Source organism: Crocodylus porosus, unplaced genomic scaffold, assembly GCF_001723895.1.
Source record: "Crocodylus porosus isolate Cpor-Errol unplaced genomic scaffold, CroPor_comp1, whole genome shotgun sequence".
In the NCBI taxonomy this organism is placed as follows: domain Eukaryota; kingdom Metazoa; phylum Chordata; order Crocodylia; family Crocodylidae; genus Crocodylus; species Crocodylus porosus.
In genome coordinates, this window is record NW_017728912.1 from 20,391,977 (window position 1) to 20,418,324 (window position 26,348).

At 38.2% G+C, this 26,348-nt stretch overlaps 1 protein-coding gene across 1 annotated transcript in view; it reads left to right on the forward strand.

The window, feature by feature from the left end:
* COL25A1 (collagen type XXV alpha 1 chain) overlaps positions 1–26,348 on the forward strand; it is a 526,117-nt gene that overhangs the window by 434,853 nt on the left and 64,916 nt on the right. The window contains exons 16-20 of the mRNA XM_019533963.1: positions 370–396; positions 3,726–3,770; positions 9,007–9,039; positions 9,209–9,244; positions 14,460–14,504. Of these exons, the coding sequence (XP_019389508.1) occupies positions 370–396; positions 3,726–3,770; positions 9,007–9,039; positions 9,209–9,244; positions 14,460–14,504 (186 nt within the window). The remainder of the gene's footprint in view (positions 1–369; positions 397–3,725; positions 3,771–9,006; positions 9,040–9,208; positions 9,245–14,459; positions 14,505–26,348) is intronic.

A 26,348-nucleotide genomic window follows, 5' to 3' on the forward strand; every position in this document is an offset into this window, starting at 1 on the left:
TTTTGGTTTCTCTTTATCCTGATGATTTTCTTTATGGAGACATGACCCTGATTTTTACCTTCTGTGTAAGCCAGAGTAAGAAACCAAGATGAGTCATACACACAAAATTACCAGTCTTTTAACTGTGGATGGCACTGCAAGTACAATGTTGGGTAGCTCATAGGAATTTTATTTTGAATCATTCATGACATGACTTCTTCTCTGGAATAATCCATAGTATCAAATAAAATACAGCTGCTCTACAGCGCCTTGTATTGAATATGTTGTCTGATGTCTCATGACCCTTCTGTTTAGCCATGTAATGACTCACTCTGAACATTGCATATGTTAATAAAATCAAGATTTCTTTCTTCTGACTCCTTTGATCAGGGGGATCCAGGAGAACGCGGAGAAAAGGTGAGGCATATTTCACTTTCCCTGTGTTTGTCTTGTTTTGAAGAATTATCCTCACTGCTGATGCTGATCTATCAGTGACCATCTGCTGACCATGTCGGAAGTTAGTAACTAGAATTAAGTCACTAAACTCTCAAGACTGTGGCCATTACACAATCCTGACTCATACAAAGTAGCACCTGCTTAAGCAAGTAATTCTGTTGAATCCAATGAGACTGCATATTTTCTACATGTTTGCAAACACGTGCAAGGAGTGTGGAGTTAAGCTTTGTCTCTGCAAACAATATTGAAAGAAGATATACCTATTATGAATACATGGAAAATCAACTCTTTTCATAATTTGTCTTGGGATTCTGCTTGTCTGTGAATAGTCATTCATTACAGAAATGTCAGATTGCATGGTGATCTGTCTAGATTTCTGATGATAGATGCCCAGTGATAGATACCCAGTTCTCAGAGGGGCAGAGGCAGGGCACAGTTCTCTGCTGCTTAGCACCATATTATTGTGTGGGTCACATTAGGTACGGCTGAGAGAATCTGATTCTCTTCTCACTTGCAAGGGGAGTCAGTGAGGACAGAACTTCAGTGGTAGTCCTCATGTGAAAAAGTGCTTCTTAACATGAGGAAGGTTTGTACTTGAAGCAACATAATGTGTGGAGCTAATCAAGGAGAAAGATACTTCCTAATGTGAGAAAGAGATGCGTAGTTTGATCTTCTATAAATAGAAAGAGCCATGGTTTCAAAATGGTGGCCACACTTTGGGGGGAGCCATTTGCTTGTCAGAAGTTTTCACTCACTTTTTGCATCTGCAATTGAATTACAGCTCCAGATCTGCGTAAGTCTATCTGATTGTAGATGTAAATAGAGCTTGTACCCACAATTCATTTTCTGTGTACTCAGAATCACAGATGGAAATCACACTTGCAAATTGGGAAGACACATATAGAGTACTTTAGAAAACTTACCCCAAAATGTAAACATCACAATCAGCACTTTCCTATCTGATTGTCACTTTAGTTAAATTTCAATTATGATCATGCAGTTAGTCCAGTAAAAGATATCACCCTAAGAAATGTTTGACTCTCTTTAGATTTCAAGACATATGAACAATTTCAGTATTCGTGTATTTGTTTATTTGGCACACAGATTAATACCTGTCATGTATTGTACGTCCATTATTTTTGCCCATTATGTTTCATCATTATTGGACGTCATGTATTGTACGTCCATTATTTTTGCCCGTTATATTTCATCATGATCATATCTTAGCTTTCTTAAAAAGTGTCATGATAAAACCAGTGCCTAAACCATGATGTAAAGTGTTTAATATGCCTGGAAAGATTTTCCATTTCGGCTCTGCAGGGTATTTTTGTGCTTCACCAGGTCTTTAATTAAAATTTTGCTAGATATAATTAGCCACTATGATCATGTTTAGGGTGTATGGAATAGCCTGTCTATTATAATAAAGCTCTCTGGCTAAGTGGAATTTTATATCAAATTTGGGGTGGACTATTAAATGAAAACTTTCTCTCAGAAAGATTAGATGTTTTTCTAACTTAAGGGGACCATCCCAACGTAACATCCCATTTATTATGCAGATTTATTAGACTGCCTTGAGGAGTTATAGCCATTTTATGAGTGGGGAGCAATTGATTTGCCTTTAATGTCTAGACATCTCAAACAGCTGTAACCCTGTATTTCTATTCTCCTGCCACTAGATTTTAGTAACTGCCATAAAAGTCAGTGATTCAAAATCAGACTACAAAAAAGTGCTCTTGGGAACACTAGGAGCCCAATTTTTGGCTGCTACAGACCTCATGGGGAGGGTTGGGGGCCAGTCCATCCCCTGTGAATAAAACTTAGTGCAATCTCACAGCTGCCAAAAACAAAACCTGGCTGCATTTCCTTAAAGGTCTGTTTTGGTTTGTCAGATCACACAGTGGCCATATGTATTTTGACCCTCTTAAAATTTCCTCATTCTGGGGCAATGAGGCAAGTAGCTGAGAGCCAGTAGCATAATGAAGGGGAAGCAACTAGGGCATCAGCTCTGGGTACTGACCTTGAGGGTGGAGCACAAAAATGGCAGCAGCTGTGCTGCCGGCTAGGCCGCCACCGTGCCCGCAGTGCCACAGCTGGTGATGCTGCCATGTACACTGCTACCACCCAGAGCTTTCAGGCATCCAATTATGCCTCTACCTCTAGCCATTCCTGAAAGTAACTCCAACCAGGTGTGGAAGCAGGGGAGTGGGAGGGTAGGAACACATGAAAAGTTTAAAAGCAATGAAAATTGCTCAGCGAATACGGTATAAATGAGAGTTATCTATTGCTTGCACAGGATTCTGTGTATTTCGTCATTGCCCACTATTCTACTCTTTGGGCCATTTACAGATAATATTTATCAATGCTTTTTGTATAATGAAAAATATTTTTAAAAAATGATTCTCTCTTGTTTCTTGCTATTCTGTAGCAGTCTTTGGGCCTGGTTCTCATTTACAGTAAAGCCCTTCTCAAGTACTGTTGCTTTAATGCAGATAAATTAGTATAAATAAGGGTCAACCTCTTTGCATATGGGTAATATTTTTGAAGTATCTTTGGGAAGAAAAGATAACTTAAAATAAGGAACTTTTCTGCTAGCTGGGGCTGGGAGTATTAGCTGGACATCCTCTCTTTTAATAATAAATAGTACTTAGCATTTTCACATAGGCATGGACAGCTTTGGCAGCTCATTCTGGATTTTATTGAAGTTTTGCTAGCTTGTGACTGATTCATGGGGAAATACTTGAAAGTCAAAGAGCATATCATGAATCACTTCAAAATCCTAATAAAATATATTGGAAGTTAGTAGCTGCTAACTTTCTTTGATCAGATGGGTCTCGGTCAATGTCTCTCTGGTGAAACACATGTATTGGCTGTTTCTGTGCTGAATCATCATAAAAACAGTTCTTCATTGCTGGGCCAAAATGAACTGGAGAAGTCTGTAGACTAAACTGACAAAAAGATGAAGTGATGTGACAGCTTGTGTTTTCTCAAGGAGCTATGAAGGACTTTATAACTTTGCAGAGTCTTTCCTATCACTGAACACACATAACAATAGTAAAAGTTGTACTTCAGGCAACCTAAATGAAATACATCGTACCATGTTTTCTCCTTCTGTGGATTTTAGTTGCATGAGTACTCAATTAGTTTGTAACTTCAAATACCTAAATATGTTTTTAGTCATGCTATATACATACCAGCTAATTAATTACAACTGTTAGCTTGGCAATGCTGTTTGAGAATTGCTACGTCTGGATGCTGTATTCTTGCGTAAACATTATTTTTTTTACTTGTAGGGTGATGCTGGAGAAAATGGACCCAAAGGTGCCATGGGTGAAAAGGTAAATTTATTAATGACTAGGGATGAAAGGATGTCCTTAAGAAATGAAAGAGGGATGTGACCAAAAGGAAAATACACAAAGAGAGATTTTATGAATTTGGGTGATTTTACTTTAACCTATCCTCACAAATATGAGGAAAAAAATGGTCTCTGAATATATACTAGAGTTGTTATAGCATGGAATCCATCAGCAAACTTTATGAAGGTCTATTCTGCAGAAGAATGTGTCATGCAAAAAGTTGGGTCACAAGCTATCAAACTACTGTTGTTCCATCTGGCTGGTGAATGATTCAGGTTTCTAGTACTAAGGTTACAGTTCTAACCAGGATGTGCACTGGGGGACTTGTTTTCAAGATTGACATGGGAAGACTATGCCTGTGACAGTACTTTCATCCCCTTCCTTTCTCCCACACACAATATGCCTCTGTAAAAGCGACAAAGATCCATTTAACCACGCTGCTAAAGAGTTGGGGCAAAAGAAATGTGGCAAGGAACAGGACCTCTGTTCAGAGATGCAGTGTCTCCAGGAGATCTTTTAAGACCTTTCGAGATGCAGGAAATGACAGTTCAGGGGGACAAAGCATTGTGTTCCTCAGAGCAGGAAGCCCTTTCCATGATTACATAGGAAAATAAAGTTCTACAAGAAAAAGTTGGCCTCCTTTGACATTAGTTTCCAATGAAGAAGCCAAGAGAGTTATGGTAATCAAAACCCCCAAATGTTTGGAATCATTTTGCTAGGTCATGCCAGCTGATGATCTGGCTCTGTGCCTTTAAGTCAGCTCATTCAGCATGGGTGCATATTGCAGAGGTTTCCAAAGAATGTATGTTTTTTTTACTTTTTTTTATTTTTTTGGTGTACCCCCTGTGATGTGATCAGAAAAGGGGAAGTTAAACTGAGTCATTTTCCCCCCAAAAATATACTCTGCTTCAAACAAAAATGAATTCAGAGGAGTTCCAGATCTGTGTTAGACAGGAAATAAAGTGAGTTGGTCATAATGGTCCATTCTGACCTCATGATCTATGAAACTCTAAACCTATATTTTTGTGTATAATATATATTTGTTTTGTTTCAGCTGTTTGACAGCAATATGCTTCTAACAGGTTTCCTGCTTAATATATCACAATTATAGGACAACACAAAAACATTTTATTCTGCCCATGTAGTTAATTGTATAATGGATTGATTAATAATGAGTTTCCCTTAGGTTTTTGTTTGATAACATTGCTTTAGTTAGTAAAACTGTTTAAGTCTTTCCAACCTTATCAGCTCAAAATGCTATGGAGATGTGAAGTCAGAAACACAACTGCTAGTAGAGGGCACACCCTAAAGTTAGAAGTAGGGTTTAACACCCTATTTAAAAATCCATTTAACTGTAGCTTTCTTATTTAACAAAATGACAGCCTTTGATCTTTATTCCATTGCTTGCCTCAGGCCATTTTTCTATGCTCTGAGACCATCATCTCTAGGCAAATCATTGGAAATAGTAGATCATATAAATGGATCATGTATACGTGAATGAAACAGTAGGAAGCAAATAAAGTTAAGAATTTCTCTAGGGCGCAAAGCTGACAAACTTCTTCAAGTTTGTCAGCTATTGATATAGCTGGCATGCATCCAAATAAACACACTGGTGGGGTATATCTCCACTGCTGAGAAGCAGGGTAAATTGGACCACTTGGCATTTCAGGTTGCCACAGCTAGAGTGCTTCTGGTCCTAAGCTAGCTCATTGAACGGTAGGGCAAGGTATCTTGACATTATGTTGAAGTCTAGAGTATAGATATACCCTGGATCGTAAGCTTGCTAAAAAGATCTATTTCCATTCTGTTCAAAATCCTTCCAAAGCAGGACATTTAAGTGTTTTTGCATGGACTTCAAATGGTTTGCCAGTCTAATTAGGATGGAGTTTTGGAAAATGTAGGTGAGCAGATGACTCACCATTTATCTGAAGAACTTTAACTTAATTCACTGGAGTTCTGAAACACTTATGGCTCTCACCCAGTCCAATTTCCAGGCACTTGTAAGGAGTACTGGGATTGCATGGGTTTAGATATTGGCTGTGCCAGGCTCATTACTTTTCTAGCATCAGACTAGTTGTTATATGACAAATGTCTGGGTTGGAACAAAGGAGACAATGTAGCATAGTGGACTTGAATTGATTCCCTTTCCATCTCCCTAACAAAAAAACTGCCAGGTAGAATAAAGGGTGTAAGGCTTTACGTCCATTTAGATATTGTAAGAAAGGTATAGAAGGACATTGAACTCATTTGGTAGGGAGGTTTAAGAGTAAGTATAGAAGTCACTGTAATTACTCCACATCTCTACAAGCAGAATTTAGAGCAGAATATGACCTATGCTAATCTTGATCATGTTGAAAGGGAGAGGGAGGGCAGCTTGCAGTATAATCATTATAATTAATTCAGGGATGAATTTACCCCAATGGTTGATAATTTTGTTAGTGATGCTGCTTCTTCTTCAGTATAAATAAGATTAGGAGCTCTGGCTTTTCTGCCTTTTTTTTTTTTTTTTTGACTTATCAGAGTCAATATGGGTGCATCTGCATGTGCAATTAATTCAAAGCATAAACTCCAGAGCAATTTGAGCTAGAATAAACTACTCCCAGGTTCAGCATCTACACATGCATTTAATCACAGTTAATTACCCCACCCTAAGATAGTACTTGTCCCCAACAGTACTTTCGTACAGTGGCATTAATTAGTTTACTACAGTCTAATAGTGTTGCACATGTAGATGGTGATGCTTTACTCTGCAGTTAGGTGCCATCTACACATGTGCTTATACCTGTCAGCAGCAGGATCACTTTAAGGAGACAGAAGTTTTATGGCTTTTTCTTTCAACATCGTTATAGGGTCTTGAGGTAGCTCAGTGAGAAGAAGCCTGTCATACTCTTCATTAGCCAGTATCTTTTGTGGCGGGGTATGGAGCAAGCCATGCCTTTTTTACCTGTTTCCATAGATGTACATGGCACTGGGGTCCACCAGATCTCTCCATGAGCCTCTGTTCTGTACCATTAACACTGGGTGCTTGCCTATAGCTTTCATGATGTTTTTTCCCTAAAACATACCATGTACCTCCTGTCCCAGAACAATAGCTATCTGGATTCTGCAATATGGGATGCATCTTAGAACATCACTGTTTGAAGGGCGGTTACCTGAATTGATGAGCTGCAGAAAGCTGCCAGACTAATTGAGCATTGGGTTCTCAAGGCAAGGTACAGGAAGCATCTGCAACCTGAATTGATTTCATTACATAAATATGGATTTCACAGCCTACATGTAGGTTTCTAAGTTTGGAAATGCTAGCATAAGTGAACCATTGTAGATCTCAGATGTGAGAGCAGAACCCACTAGCACTTGCTTATGCTTTCCTGTTCTAACTGTGGGCCTTTCAAACAACCGCGTCTCCTTGACATGCTATCCCATGTGTGTTTTCCCTGCTAAAGTTCTTTCATTCTGAAACCAGCTTGACCTAGTGAAGAACTGAGAACATGCTCTAGCTATAGTTTTTACTCTAATCCCATATTAATTTTCATTCTTGCATGAAGGTATATTATAAACACTTTGTGTTTTATTTCCACTCTCTCTGGTATTATCCCTTAAAATGCTTAACTTACAAATGTCTCTCACCAGTTGCTTTGCTACTTTATAGCTGTCAAAAGCCCTTGAGATTTCACAGTTGTACGTGCTTATGAAGGACAGCAGCATTATCACTCATACTTGTCTATCAAAATGAGGCAGCTCAGGTTTCTAGACATGAACCAACCTTTCAGAAAATTGCCTTTTGTTGTTTCTTTACCCTCTGGAAAGAACTGCAAATAGCTATGAAAAGGAAATCTAGTCCTAATCCTCAAAAGGCTGTGAGCACAGGGCCTTACACCATTTAATTTATTACTGTATAATACTCAAAATAATATCAAAGAATGGGCTTTTAAAACATGAAATCATCACAGCCATTCATTCAGCTTACCATCCAATCATCAACAGGTAGTTTTTTATACCATGCTAATAATAATAATAATACCTAACAGATGTGTTGTGCTAATACATCCAAAATATGTTGTATGTATTAGCTATTTTACTTCTACGTGTAAGTCAGTAGCATACTTCTGTGCAACTTGAAGTTGACTTACTGTGATGTGATTTATTAATTTTAATGACCAATTGTAATTAATAATAAACTCTGTACATACAGCTGCTAGAGACAACTTCTGCAACTTCTGCTTAATTTATTTAACTAAGTTGAATAATACAGTTTATCTAGTGGGGGGGGTGATATTTAATTAGCTTAGTTCTTCCATTCTCCTTTGGCATCTCATTTAAGGCAAACCACAGTAAAATATGACACAAGAATTTTCCAAAGTCTGTGAAGGTTACACACAGAGCAAAGAATGAAGGGCTGGCAGCAAGCATCTCTGGTGAAGCCACCAGCTGATTGTGTACCCTCCAGCAAGTTACCTCAATCAGACCCAGTTGGCCCAACTGAAAACTGCAGGGAAAAAAAAAGGAAAAGCTTTTTGAAAGCTAGGTACTTCATCAGAACAGAGTTTTACCAGGAAAATAAATTACAAATGCTCTGACATTGTCCTCTTACTTACAACACTGAGCTGCATAAAAACACCAGGATAAAATGGTGAAGAGAAACTGAGGAAAAGAGCTAGTTACTGTGATGTGTCTTTATTAAGATAAATGGAGGGGTCACTGGGCTCTTTGAGACTGAATGTCATTAACACAAAGGCTTTGTCATTTCAGGCCTGACACTTGCCATCCGTAGACGTAGACCAAAGGGATCAGTTATGCCCTTTGAAAAAGACAGCTAATGAGTTATACTGTGCATCAGCAATCTGGAGATGTCAGAACACTGGGCATCCTTCCAGGTTTCTGCTGTACACCTATTTAAAATCCATATTTATTGCAGCAACTCTATTATTGCTTGAGAAACTTCAATAAAATAAATTGGTTTATTATGTTGTCAGGATAAATGGAAAGAAAATCCCTCATCTGCATTTCTTTGAAAGCTGGGTTGTTCCTGTAAAGAATATTTTTTGTCAATGGTCACATTGGTATGCAGTGTCTAAGAGCATATTAACTGCTATTGTAACTGAGAGGCACCTTGAGACTGTGTCAGGATAATTGTGTCCATATTGTTTCTTGTATCTGCTTCATGCAAATCTATGTACATGATAAGCGTGATCAATGTTCTTTGTGGATTTCATATTAGGGTGACCCTGGATCATCTGCTGCAGGAATTAAGGTAACTTACTGTTTATAATAGTGGTCAGCTTTGAGCAAACTTCCTGACATTTTAGACCACAATTAATGTTGTTAATGTAATGTTCTTTTGTGATCTTCCCCAGTCATGTTTCCCCCCACCATTTGCTCTGATCTGGTATTTTATGCATCTTTTAATTTTTTTTTTTTAGGGAGAACCTGGAGAATCTGGTCGTCCAGGACAAAAGGTAACCCTCTGAAATTGTCCAGTGTCAGTTCTTGCTATTACACTTATGATGAAATCACATTTATATAGAGCATTAGCAAGGGTGCTTTTCTCCACATAATTGCTTATGTTGTAACAGCAGTGGATGCAAGATAGTGCATTTTAACAGCTTGCTAAAAGCCTGTCTACATTTTGTTCATGACCATTTTGTGTTTTCAAAACTGTCAGTAGAATGACACTGCCTATAGTGAAATGTGAGAATTAGGGTAATCCTCCCCTTTCTTATGGTTTTTACCACACTGGAAGTATGCAGTCTCTCTCTTTTCAATAGTGTGAAGCTAACAATGAACGGCTCTACTTTCTGTATACCAACAAGTTAACCTTGCATGTTTGACTAAGTACTGACCTGCAGGTTATAGTATTTTATTATAACTCATTAAGAAGAAATAAATAGTGACCTGAGGGCTGGAGACACCCTTTCATTCATACTTGTAGGGAGGATTTAGACTGGCGGAGTCAGACACAGGATTTAGAAAGCTCTGCTGTATTCTTCCCTCCTGAAAAGCCCTTCTACTGGACAGTGTGCAGCCAGGACTTTCGAAGATGGGTAGTGAGTAGCCAGGGGTGCAGCTACTTTATATGCTGTGAAGTGTCCTGAGCCTACCAGATTTCCAGTAGGAAATTCACAGTGTCATCAATAGCATTAACTACTCTCCTGTGCCTTAGACCTATTTTCCCCCCACCAAAAATAGGTAGGACACAGCCGTAGGTGGGAGAGCCTATGACAACCTGTCATCTCAACATCTGAGGATACCCTGGGATTGCTAAAGTGACATTGGATTTCAATAGTTGCAGTTCTGTGACACAGGATCACAGCTTGGTTTTCCTGCAGGGTTCCACCCATAGCTGGGCTAAGAAACCACAGCTTGTGCCAGAGGAGAGCAGAAACTAACTCTGAAAGGTTCATGTAGATCATGTTCCAGTACTTGGGTCAGCAAAGGACTAAAATCATATGACTACATCTAGGAATATTGGGACAGCTGTTTTCTAAAATTCAGTCCCTTTTTCTAGCCAAGCAGAATTCCAAAAAAAATTTTAAGAATCAGGAAACAAAGCCAAAAATTGCATCTGAGTTTTCACCATCACAAATTATGATCTTAATGATTTGTAACAGACTGAACAGATATAAGACTATTACAGTATGCAAATATACTTTGTCAGTAAAACTTAGTTTCAGTTAGAAAAGCTAATGAAAGTAGTTTTAAGTTATCTAATCTATGGAATCATTAAAATTTCATATCATGTACTGTGTAATATTGGATAATAAACCAGATAAAGTGCTTTAAAACATGTTTAGATTCATATTGTCATTTGCTCTGTGCCAGGAAGGGAACAACCAGCAGTGATTTATCAGTAGGCTAGTGGATGTCAATGCCTAGTACAACCACGCTTGATGTAATAGATATAATAGGGATAAAGCAGGAGTGTGCATTCCTAAACATTATAGGCTAAGCTTATGGTACACAACAGGGGACTCTGCCTTTCTCCCCACAAGCAGCCTGTTTGCTACCTCTCCGTGCTCCTCTATATCAAGAACTCCCCGTAAATCCTCCAGTTCCTCCCTCATGCATGGAGCTCTGTGTGCCTTTCATTTACTTCTGTGGCAGAGGCCATTTGTACCCCCTCCATTACATGTCCAGGTGTGTCTGTCCCTATGTCCCCTTCCCCAGTTCACTCTTCCTGCAGCCTCCACCTCCTAGGCAGGGACCTTGTGTGTCCCAATTCCACCTTTCCCCTTACCAGCATTCCACAATATCTTTACCACCAGAGATTCAATATGCCTCTATTAATCCTGTCTTGTACCAATGTCTCCTAATCTACCCCATGTCAGGCTCTGTATTCCCCCATTTTCTCCTTCCCCATTCCCTTCATACTAGGTCATCCCACTTGCCACCACATGCCAGGCACTGTTTTCTTGTCACTGTTCCCCTATTCCACCTTTCTTCCCAACTATTATCATTTGTCATCTTTCCTTCTGGAAGATAAATCATTCATGGTGTGAGCATACTAAGCTATATGGGAAGCATGAGTAGAGATGAACTGGGGTGTTGTGCTGTATAAGTGCCATACAGTGACCATAGACAATGACAGAAGTGTTCAAAGCTATGATTCTGCTAAATAGAAAAAAGGGCTCCATGCCCTGTGCTTATCCTCTTACAGTTTTCTGACTTGCTCCAGAATCAACAGGATTCTGCCTGTTGCTGCCAGAACATTTTTTACTGGAATTGTTGTTAAAAAAATAATTTTATCGTGATAAATCAAGACACAGACAATGACAAAATAGAAATGTCTTCATGTTGAACATAGAGCTTTTCTAGCTTGGACAATAACCAGTAGCCCACAAATCCCTCATTAATTTAAAGTTAGGTAAGATGATGGCTTTATCTGTGTAGAAGCATATGAAGTTCTATGAAAAAAAAGAGGGAATTTACATCCTAAAAATAGATAAGGGGCAAAAAATGTATTCTAGTGTCTTGAGAATACAGGAAATAATACAAATAGACCCCTCAATCTTGGGGAGAAATCACAAGGGATAATTTTTTGTCTCAAGAATTTATATCGCCAGCATGCATCCATGCATATCACATTTTGAACAAGATTGACTTATGAATGTAAATATAGTGAAGACGTTTAAAAAAAAAGCTAGCAATAGAGACATATAAACTCTGATGAATGCCTGTCTCCCAGATTTTTTTTATTCCTTTCATGAGTACTAACTCATAAAGCATATATGCTTTTATAGTGCCCGCTGGGCGTTTCCTTTGATTAAATAATATTTCAGTCCACCACTGGGATTCACTAGAACAGATACATGCAGAGACTCATTGACTTCCCAGGCTTGTTTTAGGACTGGATCAGATCCTTAGTCTTCACTCAGAAAAAAACTCCCTTCAGACACCACAAAATAATAAAAAAGGACAAAACAGAAGTATTTAGCCCGGATCATGTATTTCATTTATTTATTCATTTATTTATATGGTGTGAATATTTCTGTTTATACAAATAAACTATGTCTGCATGATGGTATGAAATAGAATGAATCTGCCTTATATATTATTGAGTTATGTCTCATACATGTTCCATAACAGTCTTGACCACTTCAGTGCAATGGACTGGATTTTGCATTCAAGTTTTTAGTTGTCTGAAGACATTCATCTCATAAATCATATCAATGTCTTGTATTTTGGAAAAGGTCAAGAAATATAAATACCATGCATTCAACTACAACATGATTCATGGTGAAACACTAGCTTTTAAAATATGTTTTTGATTCTTCTGTGTTTAAAAAGGTCTTAACTTGTGAGCACGTGTTAATCTTTTTAGTGAGAATACTTAGAATTTGTAGCATTTTGAAGTACCATCTTTATTTTTGGTACCGGGCCCTGGCTGGGGTCAACTGCAAGGCAAATAAAACATAAACAATTTAATAATTTTCATTATTAAAATTTTATGTTCACAGTAAATTTTAGTTATCTGAAAATTGACGGAGAAATAGTAATGTTCATTTCAGCGCTGGTAACAGGATAACTGTAAGATTGATATCTTTGTTTTGCTGGCATATCTGAGTCCGCATATAAGAAAATAAGATGAAGGACTAGAACTTGTGAACTAATTCTCTACCAAAAGTAAATGTAATTCAGACTGGGCGCGTCTACACAAGATGCTACGGTGACATAAGGTCGGCGGGCAAAAACCGCGACACCGCAGCTTTGTCACCATAGTGATGTGCTCTCACTATAAGACAAATAACTTTGTGCTGCTGGCATGGCACGGTAACACCTGTTACTGTGCCATCATTTAGGACTCCTATTTCTTCTTTGAATAGGAGTAGTAGCACTATTTTTGGGTTAGTAAATGGTAGGTTGCATAACAACAACTAAAAGAGTCAGTTGAAACAGGTATCCTTCCTTTCTTTCTTCATTTTATTTCATGCTTAACATTATCCATTTCAGTAATTTTAGTCAAGATGATTTGTTAAAATTATGGAATGAATGAAATTGATGGAGAAATATTTATCAGAACTTTCTAACATGTTAAGATTTCCTTTGGTTGATAAATCATTTTCAGATCAACTGTTATTTTTCAGTATGTGCTAGACTCTACTTGTGCACTAAGTTTTTCAAGTATATTTTAGTCTTATTGAATAAAAGTATTGTAATTGATTATGTAAGCTGAGGAACATTTTTATTAGTGTAGTAAAACCACAAAACTGACATTTTGATTTCTCCATAATTCAAAATTATATAAACCCAGAATTGAGTTCAAGTAAATGTAGGGATAGAGGCTGGCTACCAAGTTTGGGCCAGAACTTCCCTAAAATTTGAAAATGTTCAGGTCCAGGGCTTTGGTTTAAGTTTTATTATGTATTAAACTGAAATCTCATGCCCTTAAAAATCATTTCCTTGAAATTCAGTCCTAAATACCTTTTAATATTGATGTTTATCAATCATTTTTCTTCTCCCAGGAGGTAATGCTTTCATCTTCATTTTAATGAATATGTTAAAATGATTATATGTGTGTGACTGTAGTGCTTATCTGTTATTCCAAAATGAATGTGATCACTCTTCAGTTCCTGTTAAACAAATCCCTCTTGAAAGTATAGCCCTTTTTAAATGCAGTTATGAATAAACAGCATATTTATTGAAAAAAGCAGTAGTCAATGATTGCATGTAGATGTGTGAGGAGTGTATGTGAGTGTCTGCAACATTTGCACCCAAATATTCATAGTGCTGATGGTTCAGTTGTGAGTGAGCGAACACTGAAAGTGTATGATTTTAACTGAGCTCTCTGGGGTAGCCAGTATAGGATTAAATATTTGTTGTAAATACAGTAAATGACAGTATTGAACTGTTGTTATGTATTTTTTTCCTTTTAATAAAAAAAATACCAAAATCTTCAATCTGAATGTCTGTTAGGCTCCTAGTCCATATAAGTTAGTATGGTTAAATGTAGATATAGGAGTCATTTTAGTCACCTAGCTTGAAAATTTTACTCACATTTCTAGGTTAATGTACATTATGTTGGGCTGAGATTGAGTGATCCTGGAACTAAGCAGCAATCAGATAGGTGGTCTGTGATAGCATACTGTCCCTGCTACAATATACACATGGGCTGTTTGCTGGCTATCAGTTGTAACTGAATATTATTCTGTAATGTTATACAATTTTCCTGTATAGGGTGAACCAGGTCTCCCTGGGCTTCCTGGACTCCCTGGGATAAAGGTAAATAAATCATAGTCTCTGTACAGTTGTGTTATGTGGAGGAGAGGATGAAGAGTGGGGAAAAGGAACTCAGAATGTGGATGGGTTGGGGAAAGTGTGTTTAAATCTTCTCAGACTCTTTTGATCTTAAAATGGATTGAATTGTCATGTGAAGGCTTCACACAGAAAATTGATCATTCAGACCTGAATGAACAAATAATATGTCTTACACTTTAACATGCAATGAAATGTCACCTTGCTTTGGAAAAAGTAACCCTAACTACTTTAAAAAATAATTTCTTCATTACAGTTTTGTATAAAGCAAAATGCTGGTCATCAACATTTTGTTCTGTTTGCAGTTTAAAAAGGACATGCCAATAACATACAGAAGCTGCTAAGCCCACAGCCAGAAAACTGTCTTCATTATTCACAAGTTGTGGAGAACCTGCTCTATTTATGAGCAAAGATAATCTGTACTCCCACTGCATAGCTGACAAGACAAAATATTTCAATAAGCTGTTACCCAATATTAGCATTACACAATCTGGTAGCTAAATGTTTTTTGTTCCATATTCCCAGCATGTTTGCTGTCTTTAGGCAACCTGTCTTAAAAGAAATGCAGGCAACTTAGTCCTAATGTAAGCAGTTGCGTTAGGAGCTAAAGATACTTAAGCTGGAAGCTCAGTGTAATCTATACTCTATTATACAGGAAATACAAGCAGATTTAAATCTTATGAAGGATCTCTGACTTCCTGTAAAAGATTATTTTTTCAAACAGCAAGTACACTTCCTCAATCTTTTTCCTGTATTCCAGCACACTCCATGAATATCCAATATGGAGGTGTTTTCTACCTATTTAGTGTGGAGTGTGCAGTCTTAGTTCCATTGAAATCAATAGCAAAACTCCTGTTGTCATTTTGTAGACTCAGGACTTCCTCCATGGTGTACAAGTTTTGCAGCAACTATCTCAAAAATACTTGTCAAGTGCAGCAGTGTTTTTAATTTAGTGGCAATGTTGTGTTTGTCGAACTAATTGAACACATAAAAGAATGTGCTTGCTTTAAAAGTGTGTGTTTTTATACTGTAAAATGTAATATCTGGAGATACAAATAATGTTAAGACCTATCTATTCAGTAAGAATGAAACATGTTAGTTGTGCTAAGAACAATCTTCTTGTAACTGGATGGTTACACTGAAGTGTGTTTGTGGGATTTCAACATAGATGAAAAACAATTTTAGCAATGATTTCTTTCTACTTTGGAAAGTAGGTATAAATATAACATATGTTGTGAAGTGTTCCTCATCATATCACTGAATTGGAGGTCCAAGCAAATTAAGAATAACTATAAGAGCTGGCTTTTTGGTACACAAAATGCCTATTTTGTTATTATTTTGATGAGGTTTAGAAACATGAAGCTCCTAGGAAAGAATCAGAGTTGGATCCCCTCATATGAATTTGGTTTCTAGAAAGGATTTTTCTTTTTTTTTCTTAATTGTTTAAGGGAATTCACAATACTTAATGTTATTCTAGGTATCCTGTGACCAGTGGTTGCTGATATTCCATGATCTGCATATTTTCTGCAGTGGCTATTGAGTCTGCTGAGAGGTGGACCCAAAAACAATCAATTTAAACAATCAATCCTCTGGAATTTGTGAAATCAATCACCTTTATATATTAAAGGTTTTAATTTACCTTTACATATTAAAGGATTATAGGCTCTCTTCACATACTATATTTGAAAATATATATGAAAATGAGAGAACACAAAGGACTGAGGATAAGTGCGCTTAAGAAACAAAACAAGGGAAATGGATGGAGCGTGAAAGTTCTGGATATGGTAGAAGAGGTATTTTTCAATACTGAGCCTCTCATGTCTGCTAGAATAAGCCACTGCAGAGCAGAAGCACTGGCTAGAATTCTTATGAGGCCAGCATTCAATGCCTGACCATGGTAGTACCAAATTATATCTACATGGCATAAAGCAGCGTCCCATAGAGATGCTCAAGCTAGCTCTGCCCATGTTAGCTCTCACATCATAAGTAGTATAGCTTTCAGAAGCAGAATAAATAACCCTGAGCACATCATTGTATGAGTAGAGCTATATTGCCTCCAGCCCATGAGCTAGGATACAGAGAGCCTGCACAGTGCTACTCTGCACCTTGTGGATACACTATCACATATTATGGAGTTGAGCACACTATACGCATCTATATAGACTAGGATAGAGTACACTAAAGACCTGGCAATGAGGTGCCTGCATAATGGATGCTGTGTGTTTCAAAATATCTAAATGCTGTTTCACTGGGGGGCCCGCAGCCAGCCAGTTCTGGGTCCAAAGTGGCTAACAGTGATAGGATAGGTGATGACATTGTCTGTAAAATGCACAAATTCTTACATAGTCCTGAACAGAGTTTAAGGCTGCAGGCTGCATTCCACTGGCAGCCCCTGAGGGGAGAGTATCAATGAATGGTACCATTAAAAAATGAATGAAGTGATAACAAAGTTCAGTATATGCTGACTATAATCAAATTTATAGTGAGGTAGCCTTTTTAGTGACACAGATGACTAAGGAGCACATTGACAGTACCGCTGTCTTCTAAATAGCTTTGGAATTAGCTGAAGATTTGATGCATGTAGGCTTCTCCATAGAATGTGAGAAGCAGTTTAAATAAACTCTGAAAAACTCAAGGGCCATGTCAATCAATGAACCACACATTTCAAACTGTGGCTCATCTTTTTTGTGCTGGATATATATTTGTAGAGGGGTCCATTGAGTTACTTTGGAAAGAATAGTCAGTCAACTACACCCCTTAAGATCAGTTAGTAGAAAGGTTTCAACTTAATAATTCAGGGGTGTAAGTTGTAGCCATGTTGGTCTAAGGACATAGGCAGTAGGGCTATGCGAAACGGGCCTTATTCAATTCAGGTTCAGAGTCGGCCTGAATCGGGGACAGTGATTCAATCTGTTGATTCAGATCACTATCCCTGATTCAATTTGGCTGAATCCAAATCTGAAGACTTGATGCTGATTTGGCGAATCAGTAAATCAGACACAACTTTAAAAGTTTTTTCCTACATACCCGGAGGTAGCAGCACAACTCATGATCACTGTGGTACTGGGGCACATGCAGCATCCCACAGGAGCATGGGGGGGGTTTTCCAGTGTGCTCAAAAGCAAACTCAGAAGTGGACCAGAAATACTTCCACATCTGGGTCTGCTGGGGAGCAGGCTGGCCCCTCTGCCCCCCCCCATACCCCCCTGCCTCGGTGATCAGCCACAGGCAGACCCTGGGTGCCCCCCCCCCCCAAACCCAGTCGCTGAGCTGGGGGGGGGGCAGAGGGGGAAGGGAACCCTGCGCACTCCCTGGTGGACCCAGAAGTAGACTGGAAGTGCTTCTGGTCCACTTCCAGGTCTGCTGCCAAGCATGCTGAGGAGACCCATGCTTCTGTGGGGCTCTGCATCTGCGCCAGCACTGCAGCATTCAGAGCCCCTGCTACCTAGAGGTATGTGGAAAAAACATTTAAAGCTGTATCTACATCCAAATTGCTAAATCTGTCTGAATCAATTCAGAGGTCATTGAATCGATTCAGAGAGATTAACCCTTTAATTTCAATTTGGATTCAGAGCTTTGACCACCAAATCAGGCCAAATCTCTGCTGAATCAAATCAGGGACCAAACCTTTGCACAGCCCTAATAGGCAGATAAGGTTCTTTGGGTGAATCTGATTAGACCAACTTAAATAGTTGGGGAAAAAAAATGTTTAGCAAGCTTTCGGGTTTAAAAACCCTTCGTTTTTTTCAACTATTTAAGTTGGTCTAATAAAAGATATCAGATTCACCCAAAGAACTTTGTCAATTTAATAATCCTGCGTTGTTAGATTAATTGTTTAAAGTGGTGATTTAGTATACATTCCAGGTAGCTAATGAGAGTTTAGTATAACATGATCTCAGGATCTGAATAGAGATATATAAATACTTTGTTTGAATTCAGAAAATGCTTCAAGGCATTAATTATACTTTGAGGTTCATTCACCACATGCATGCAGATGTTCCTCTTCTTTTTTATTCCACGTATCAGTTGGTGCCACTGGCTGCCACTAATGCAGTCGGTAATTTTTCAAGGCAGAGCTATCTGTGACATTGTAGAAAGACACTTTTCTTGACCACCTGTTGCTGTTTGAGAATGGTTGGAAACTTAATACACTTCTGACTCTGTTCCACACTGTCATTCAGAAAATGAGTAAGGCACCTAAACACAGAATGTTGACTCATCTTTGTATCATCCATGCTACCCCTTAGAAACACTCTATGGGATACAGAATACTTTCAGGAAGACAAAAAAAAGTACCATAGTTCAGTAGGTCATATAAGAATTGTATGGATTGAAATCAAAGATATTTGTAATTTTATTCATTCATAATGTGTACAACTTCTCTCGAAATGTTCTGTTAGCCATGTTAATGTATATAGTATTTTATCAATACAGTCATTGACTTGAATACTATATTTATTTTAGCTGATCTTCATTTATGATCTCTTTACAAATCTTTCTCTCTTTCTGAATCCAAGATGTTGTTCCTTGCTTGTATTCCCTGTTCTCATTTTCTTTGGGCCTGATCTTTTCGGTCTTTGCTCTGCCTTTTGGCACCTTGTAGCAAAAGGGGAAGATATCAACAAAATCCAAAGTAAAAAAAATCTGCCCCTTCAGTCTTTGTGTCCAAGTACAGACAGTCAAAAAAAAAAACAAGGCTAAATTGATTCAGTCTTTGCAGAGTAGTCTAAGCTGCAGAGATTAAATTGAAACAGAACTGAACAGACATTTACCTTTCATTCGGAAAATGCAGCCACATGCCTGTAGTGGCTCAGGCCAAAAGCACAGCTCTCTGGCACAGCCAGCATGGACTGTGTATTCACTTCCTCTTCCAGCTGCCCCTAATGTCTTTGGGCTTTGCAGTCCAGAATCACATCAGCAAGACTCTGCAGGGTTTTTCATCACTTTCTTCTCCTGCTTCCAGGTGCCTCTGGGATTTGTAGTCCATAGTCACAGCCAGCAGTAAGTTTGAGCAGAAGAAGGGGTGTTTAACTCCCCTCCCTGGCCCCAGATCCCAGCTGGGGTTTGCTGGGGAGTGGGGAAGGCAGCGTCTCCCCCTGCAGACTGGACTGCATCCCCAGCCAGGCTTTCTCTCCTCCTCCCTTGTCAGCCAGCCCTCACTGCTCCAGCTAGAAAGCAGAGGGGCAGGGCCAGCCCTGCTCTCTGAAACAGACAACACATTGGAGCCCAGGGCTGCAAAGCATGCTGGGATGCTAGGGGATTGTGATTTAACTTGAACCAGAAAGGGGTCCAGGACAGAATTTTCATAAATTTGACCCAAATCAGTTATGTCTGATACTACATTCAACCAGGTTTATCTTAAAACAGTTTCAGCTGTTTTGAAACTGGTTTATGTGTACTGAGTTTCTGTTCTGTTGCAAGTTTAAACCAGTTTCTGATTACTTAAACCGGTTTATGTGTAACTTCTGTCCCTGGCCCCTGTGGATACTGAACACCTTCTGCAGGTAAGAGTCAAAGAGCTCAAGGCCTCCCTTTCTCTTTGTTACTTTGAGTTTTCCAGGGATAACTGAACAGGTTTCTATGGCATGGTAGGTCTTTTGCCTAGTTCTCTTTTCAGAGCAAGCTGTAAGCCATTCTTGTATTCTTCTCATTCTTTTCTTTAGAAAAAGAAGTCTCACTATTACTGAAAAAAGGGACCACTTCCCTTTTCTCAGCATGTAGTCTCTGTTGCCCAGCTGATAATGTCCAATAGCCCTACAGACAAGTATCCTCTTTCTTTCTAGTTTTAAATCAGGAAGAGGACAGAGCTGGGTCTTAAACTTGTCTAAATGGCTCAGCTGAGCCTGTTGATTGGATAGCTAAATATAAGTCCCTGAGTTTCAGAAATGCTGAACATCTCACTGAAGTCATTAAGAACTCCAGGAATTCTGCCCACAGTTGTGGTCCCTCATATGCATTTGCCTGCCTTTAAAATTGTCTTGGAAATAAGTGGGCTAATTCACTCCTAACTTTCATCACCCGAATAATGTTGTCCTAAAGAACAGGTCATCGCTAAGAAAAGAGAAAATAGATAGTGCACATAAATGCTGTCAAGTAGATTTCAGTGAAGTGTAATACTTGGATGAAAATGGGCACAAAGGCTTCTCTTATTTATCACCTAAATTTCTGAAAGTAGATTATGCAATTTTTTTATACAAAAGTAACACCTAATTGTACTATTAATGTGAGTTTGCAATTACCGGAATTGTAGTGCAAATCAGGTAACTGAATGCACAGAAAGATACTTGCTCATATAACTCTATATTTGTATGCCAGGTTACCTAGCTTCCATATGCTACTGTGACAATTACGTGAATAAATTAGGCATGTAATTTTCCAGATCTAATTTTGGATATCAAGTCCAGAATATGAATCATCATTGACATTGGACTGTGTGTCAATGGAATAATTGTGCAGGTGGCAAGAGTATTTACTATGGCATTCTTCAGGATATATGCAATTCATTATAATCCATCAAGAACTATATCCCCTAAATCCCCCAAAGCCATGATTTCTTTCCTGGAAAAAACACCAAAATCCTAGGGAAGTGAGAAAAGGCTAAAGTATAAGTGGAATACAAGATGTGAATTCTGTTCCCTCCCCTCCCCCCAAACTATTATTAGTTCAAAGTTTTATCTAATAGAGAAAGAATATTTTACTGGTTTTTTAATTTTCTTCTTTGTCAGATAAAGTCAGTTCAAGTTCTGAATCTGTTTGAGTAATTTGAGAATCCAGTTTGCAGATCTATGTGTATTTAGAGATCAGGGATTTTGTCAACCACAAAAATGAGACCTGGAATCAATAAGCTGAAAGTACCCTCTTGATGTCACATCACCAAAAATATCCTAATTTTTAGTTAATTATTAGTGAGTAAATGCATTTGCAGTTCATTTTTAATAGTAGCAACAAAACCTTAAATGTATCATCTCACCTGTTTCTAGAGGAAAACAATTTTGGGAACAGGTCATAGAATCTCATCCTTTTCTTCTAGTAAATTAGCAGATTAATCATGGCAAAAGTTGGCTGCTGTAAGGAAAAAACAAGACTCTTATTACAAAAAATGTTTTTACTGTAATTCTTAAAACCAGGTGTCATGCTGACTTGAAGTCTCATTAGCCTTTAAGTAAGAGGTACTCTTTATAGCTAATGCATGCAAAATCATGACACATTTGTCAAAAGTATTGCTTATAATTTTAATGCCCTTGCAAATTTGTACATGCCTTTTCAAGCAGACTCTACCTTTTTTAAAATGAAAATTGGACTCACTAAAAAGCAAAAAATGTTGTTGAAAACAAGGCCTGGCTAAGTTGGAGGTTTGGATTTTTAACTATACCTTTTTCCATTTTAACTTTCAATGAAATTTTAAAAACCAGTGAATGGCTAACAACATAAAACTAGAGCCTTTTTTTCCTAAACTGAGAAAGTGTTTAGATACTGGGGAAAATTAGACTAATAGTCTAATTAGAGTTTCATAGGTGATGAGTGAACCAGAAAACCTAACAGGGATGCCAATTTTAAATTAATGTAAGAAAATGTTTTTTAAAGACTTCATAAAATTGGGAATGTTGTTTATGAGGTTGCATTTTACCCTCTTCATCTCCTTATTATGGTCTTACGTAGTGCAACATTCTCACAGAGTTCAGTCAAGATAAAGTCAGCGCACTAATGGCCTTCACAAGGAGAAAGAGGAAGGTATAGTTCTGTCTGATCTCCATAGTTTAAAACCAGCTGAATTTCTGATAAATCTTTCCACTGGAACTGAATTCTACAAAATCCCTATGGCAAATTCAGGCATGGTCTGAGCAAATGTATATGTGTTGATTTCAGTGGAGTTGGAACTGCTTAGAAGACATTTGAGAATTTGGCCCCGCTTCCTTTGCACAATAGAAGACTTAACAATATTTTGGCTAGACAGAGATCTTAGTAACAAAACCTGAAGACAGCGGATGTCAATTTCTGGAGACTCAACATAGAGAGCATTAGATTGAATTCAGACCTGTTGTAAATTAATTGTTTCCATTCAAGTTGCATTTGTGTGTGTGTGGTTTTTTAATCTCAATCTATGTGTATATATATAATTAGCCTTCAGGAGGGAATGTGATTTATGTTGTGTCCATTTTAAGTATGTCTAAGAGTTAGCCACAAAGATATGACTAGCACAGCCATGTCACATGCTGGCACGTCTGTTGGAATGGATGTCAGTATGTACATCCCCAACTGGAAAACAACCAAAGGACTGGTTCTATGGAGAATTAAAGAGCAAATAATTAAAACACCATGTGACTTGGATGCCAAACTTCTGTAACCCTCTACGTTAGTAGATGCACAAATGTGGTGTAGAAAAATATGAGTAGGAGCCCCTGTGAAATTGAGATTCTCTTGTGTCTGTGTGTAAAGTGGGTCATTTGCTGAGCCAGGAAGTGGTGTTTCTATATAGTTTTTAATATCACAGTCATCATCAAGGTATGCAAGCCCTGGGCAATACTGCATTTCAACCTGACTAACATCTGCTATATGCTCTTTGTTTGTTCATCCTCTCCTCATAGGGAGAAGCATGTGCTTTGGAATCTATCACTTTGCTAAGAGTTTTGTTTGCTGTGTTGTTGTTATTTTTTTGAGAGGGGAGGGGAGTTTGGTTTTGGTGGATGGGGTAGCGTCCATCACACACAGCCACCAACTGAGACCTCCTAGACCTTAAACCAGTATTTCCCAACCAGTGTGCCACAACACAAAAGTGTGCTGTGAAAAATGAACAGGCATGCCACAGAATTTTGCCATGGCAATGAGCTAAAAAGGTATGAGGATGGCGAATGCCTTAACAGGCATGCTGCGGAAAATATTTATTAATGTAAGTATGCCTTGGCCTGGAAAAGGTTGGGAAACACTGCCTTAAACGACATCAATAAAGTACTGCAACAATAATTTCAAAGTGTCTTTAATATCTTAATTCCGTAACAGTGGAATATTTTTCATGTGCCCTGCTAGAGGTAAGAATTGTGATCTGAGCATAATCCATATTTTTTAAATGATGGTATTTTGTGTAGAATAGGTTTTTTATTTCAAAGGTTTGGTTTATTTGTGAAAAATTCTGACTTGGATGGGAAAGATCTTCTTATATTCAATAAAATATTAATGCTAAAAGCAAACACTATTTACACATTCAAAATAATATGTATACTTGCCAATGAGTTAATAGTTGTTGGATATATGATTAATGTATATGTTAATCTTCCCAGCATATTTCGTTTGTATTTGAGACTCATGTACTGTAGAAATATACTTTAGGCACCTGAAACGGAGTAAGCCTCTATATAAGTTAACTGAAAATAATTCTGTTATGTATATGAACTATGAGATGAAGAGTCAGCTCAAGTCAATAAGCGGCTAGAAATCTATTGCCAATAAGTTGCAGTGTAAATCCTTCAACAAATTAATGGTGATTAAAAAGCAGCTAGTGCGACAGGTGACATTTTCACCACTAGGGTGTCTGAAAACAAAGTACAAGTTTGAACAGATTACAGCTTCTATAAAAGCTGCAGCAAAATGTCAATTTGTTGTCTGCAGAGGCTTCAGAATAACAACAAGGTTTGCAAAAGGCATCTTGTAACTTGTCATTTGCTAACATGGCAACAGCACATTGCATGAACAGTCACATGGGAGGAAAGAAGGGGTGTGGATTATTGTTTCTCATGATTTGATGTGATGTCTTTTAATGGTTTAAAATCTTGCTGTTTGTACAAATAAATGATTCTACGTCTTCCATACAAGGAAAGCCATTAAGAAGCTTGTTATATGCAGACATCACATTAGCTGTGGCTATAACTGGTAGAAGTAGGAATTGCTCAAAACCCTACAAACAGATTATATTAAAATATTTGTGGGGACTGCTTGGATCTTTTACTCTTTAAAATGAGAGTTACTACGCAATTATTTTATAATTGCACAAATGAGGTAAGCTAAAATGAAAACAGGCAATCCTTAGGTTATTTAAATCAAAGTATTACTAAGAGAAGAACTACTGATTCTCTAGAAAAGACTGGTGGCAAATTTCCTCGCATAACCGTGCTTATCTGGCATTTCACCTCCAGGGTCTAGTAGGGGCCTAGACCAATTTCTTGCTTGTAGAAGAGCCTTAATAGGTAAAAATTCCCTGTCACTGTAAGAAACTGCTACATTCAAAACATGAATGTTAAAGGTCATCTTGATTTTCATACTTGACTGTGTTCATTTCAAAGCATCAGAATGCCAGAATACTGTGGATCATTTTAACATTGGCGTGGTTTTTATATGCTCCCTTACTGCAAGCAATATGAGCCTATATTTAGAATACATAGCCTAGATTACAAGCATTTATCCCCAGCATATCATGCCTGTCTGCAATGAAGTAAATGACAACTAAATGCATATTTCATTCTTCTCATTGTGATATTTTTTAAATGACGAAGCAAACTGGATCCAGTTTATTCTTATGATTTCTTTAATGAGGACTCAAAGAGCAAAGATGATTCCTCATCTAGGATGCCATTCACCACACTACAGAAGATCCCTTCAAGACTTCTTTTAAGGGAGAGGACCTTGCATTAATGCTCTGTTTTGGTGTAAATTCTGCTCATTTTACCTAGCTAAAAGAAGTGTTTGCTAAGCTATAATACAAAGAAGTTAGCTGCATTAGTTTGAAGTCAGGCAGAAGTAGGGCAGTGTAGACATTAGGCTTGTGACAGACGTTACACTTAACAAACAATTAACTTGCTGGTTGTATCTTAAAGCAGTGGTCTCCAAAGTGGGGTGCGCAAGACGATCCATTGGGGTGTGGGAAGAAAATACTAGAACTTCTATTTCTATTTCTATTTATATAAATATACATATATTGGGGGTATGCGCTCAAAAATTTTTTACTGATAGGGGTGCGCGATCAAAAAAGTTTGGAGACAACTGTCTTAAAGTGTAACCCAGCCAGATGTTCAAGTGATTAATGGTGCAGTAAAACAGGAAACCAGCCACAAAGTTCTTACACAAACTCTGTTGCAACAATTCTGTGGCTGGTTGCTATTGCAGTGTTGCCAACTCTCATGATTTTTGGCATTGTCCTTAAATGCTTTGGGAATGTGAAAACCTTAGCTCTGTCTCCCGAAGTGTAGACTTTAAGAACAACACCAAAAATCATGAGAATTGGCAATGCTGCTATTGTGCCTTAAATTGAACGTGTAGCCAGAAGGGTACCAATCTGCTAACAATCAGCTAATCATCACTGGCTCTGGGGGCTGCACAGGAGCTTAAACTGCCTATGGGTCTCAGGAGCCAGCCAACAGCCAGCTGGTTGTCAGGAACCTTGCCAGTGCAGGGGGATCTGCACTGGCAAGTGTCACATTAGGATCTGATCCCTAATGCCAAAATCATGCCTTCTGCCATGCACATGTGGCATGGCAGGAGGTGCAATTTTGGGGATCGCTAATTAGATCACATCATGCCTTCAAATGTATATGTCAGCAGGCTTAGAAACTGGGGCTGCTTGCAAACATTAAAAAAAAACCAAAATGGTGCTCTATTTTAAACTTGGTGTGTTCCCATACTGAGTCCCATGCATGCCCAAAAGCAGCACACCTGACATCTATAAAGATCAGGCATTTTAGAAGGGCTTTTTTGGCACTTTTATCTAATAGCTGATTGAATCAGCTTTAGCTAAAAGCCCCCCAAAGCCCTGCTGTATAGATGCTGCAGAGCTGGGTCGAAGTAATGTGCTACTTCTTCCAGTAAATGGTTGTTTTTGTTGGG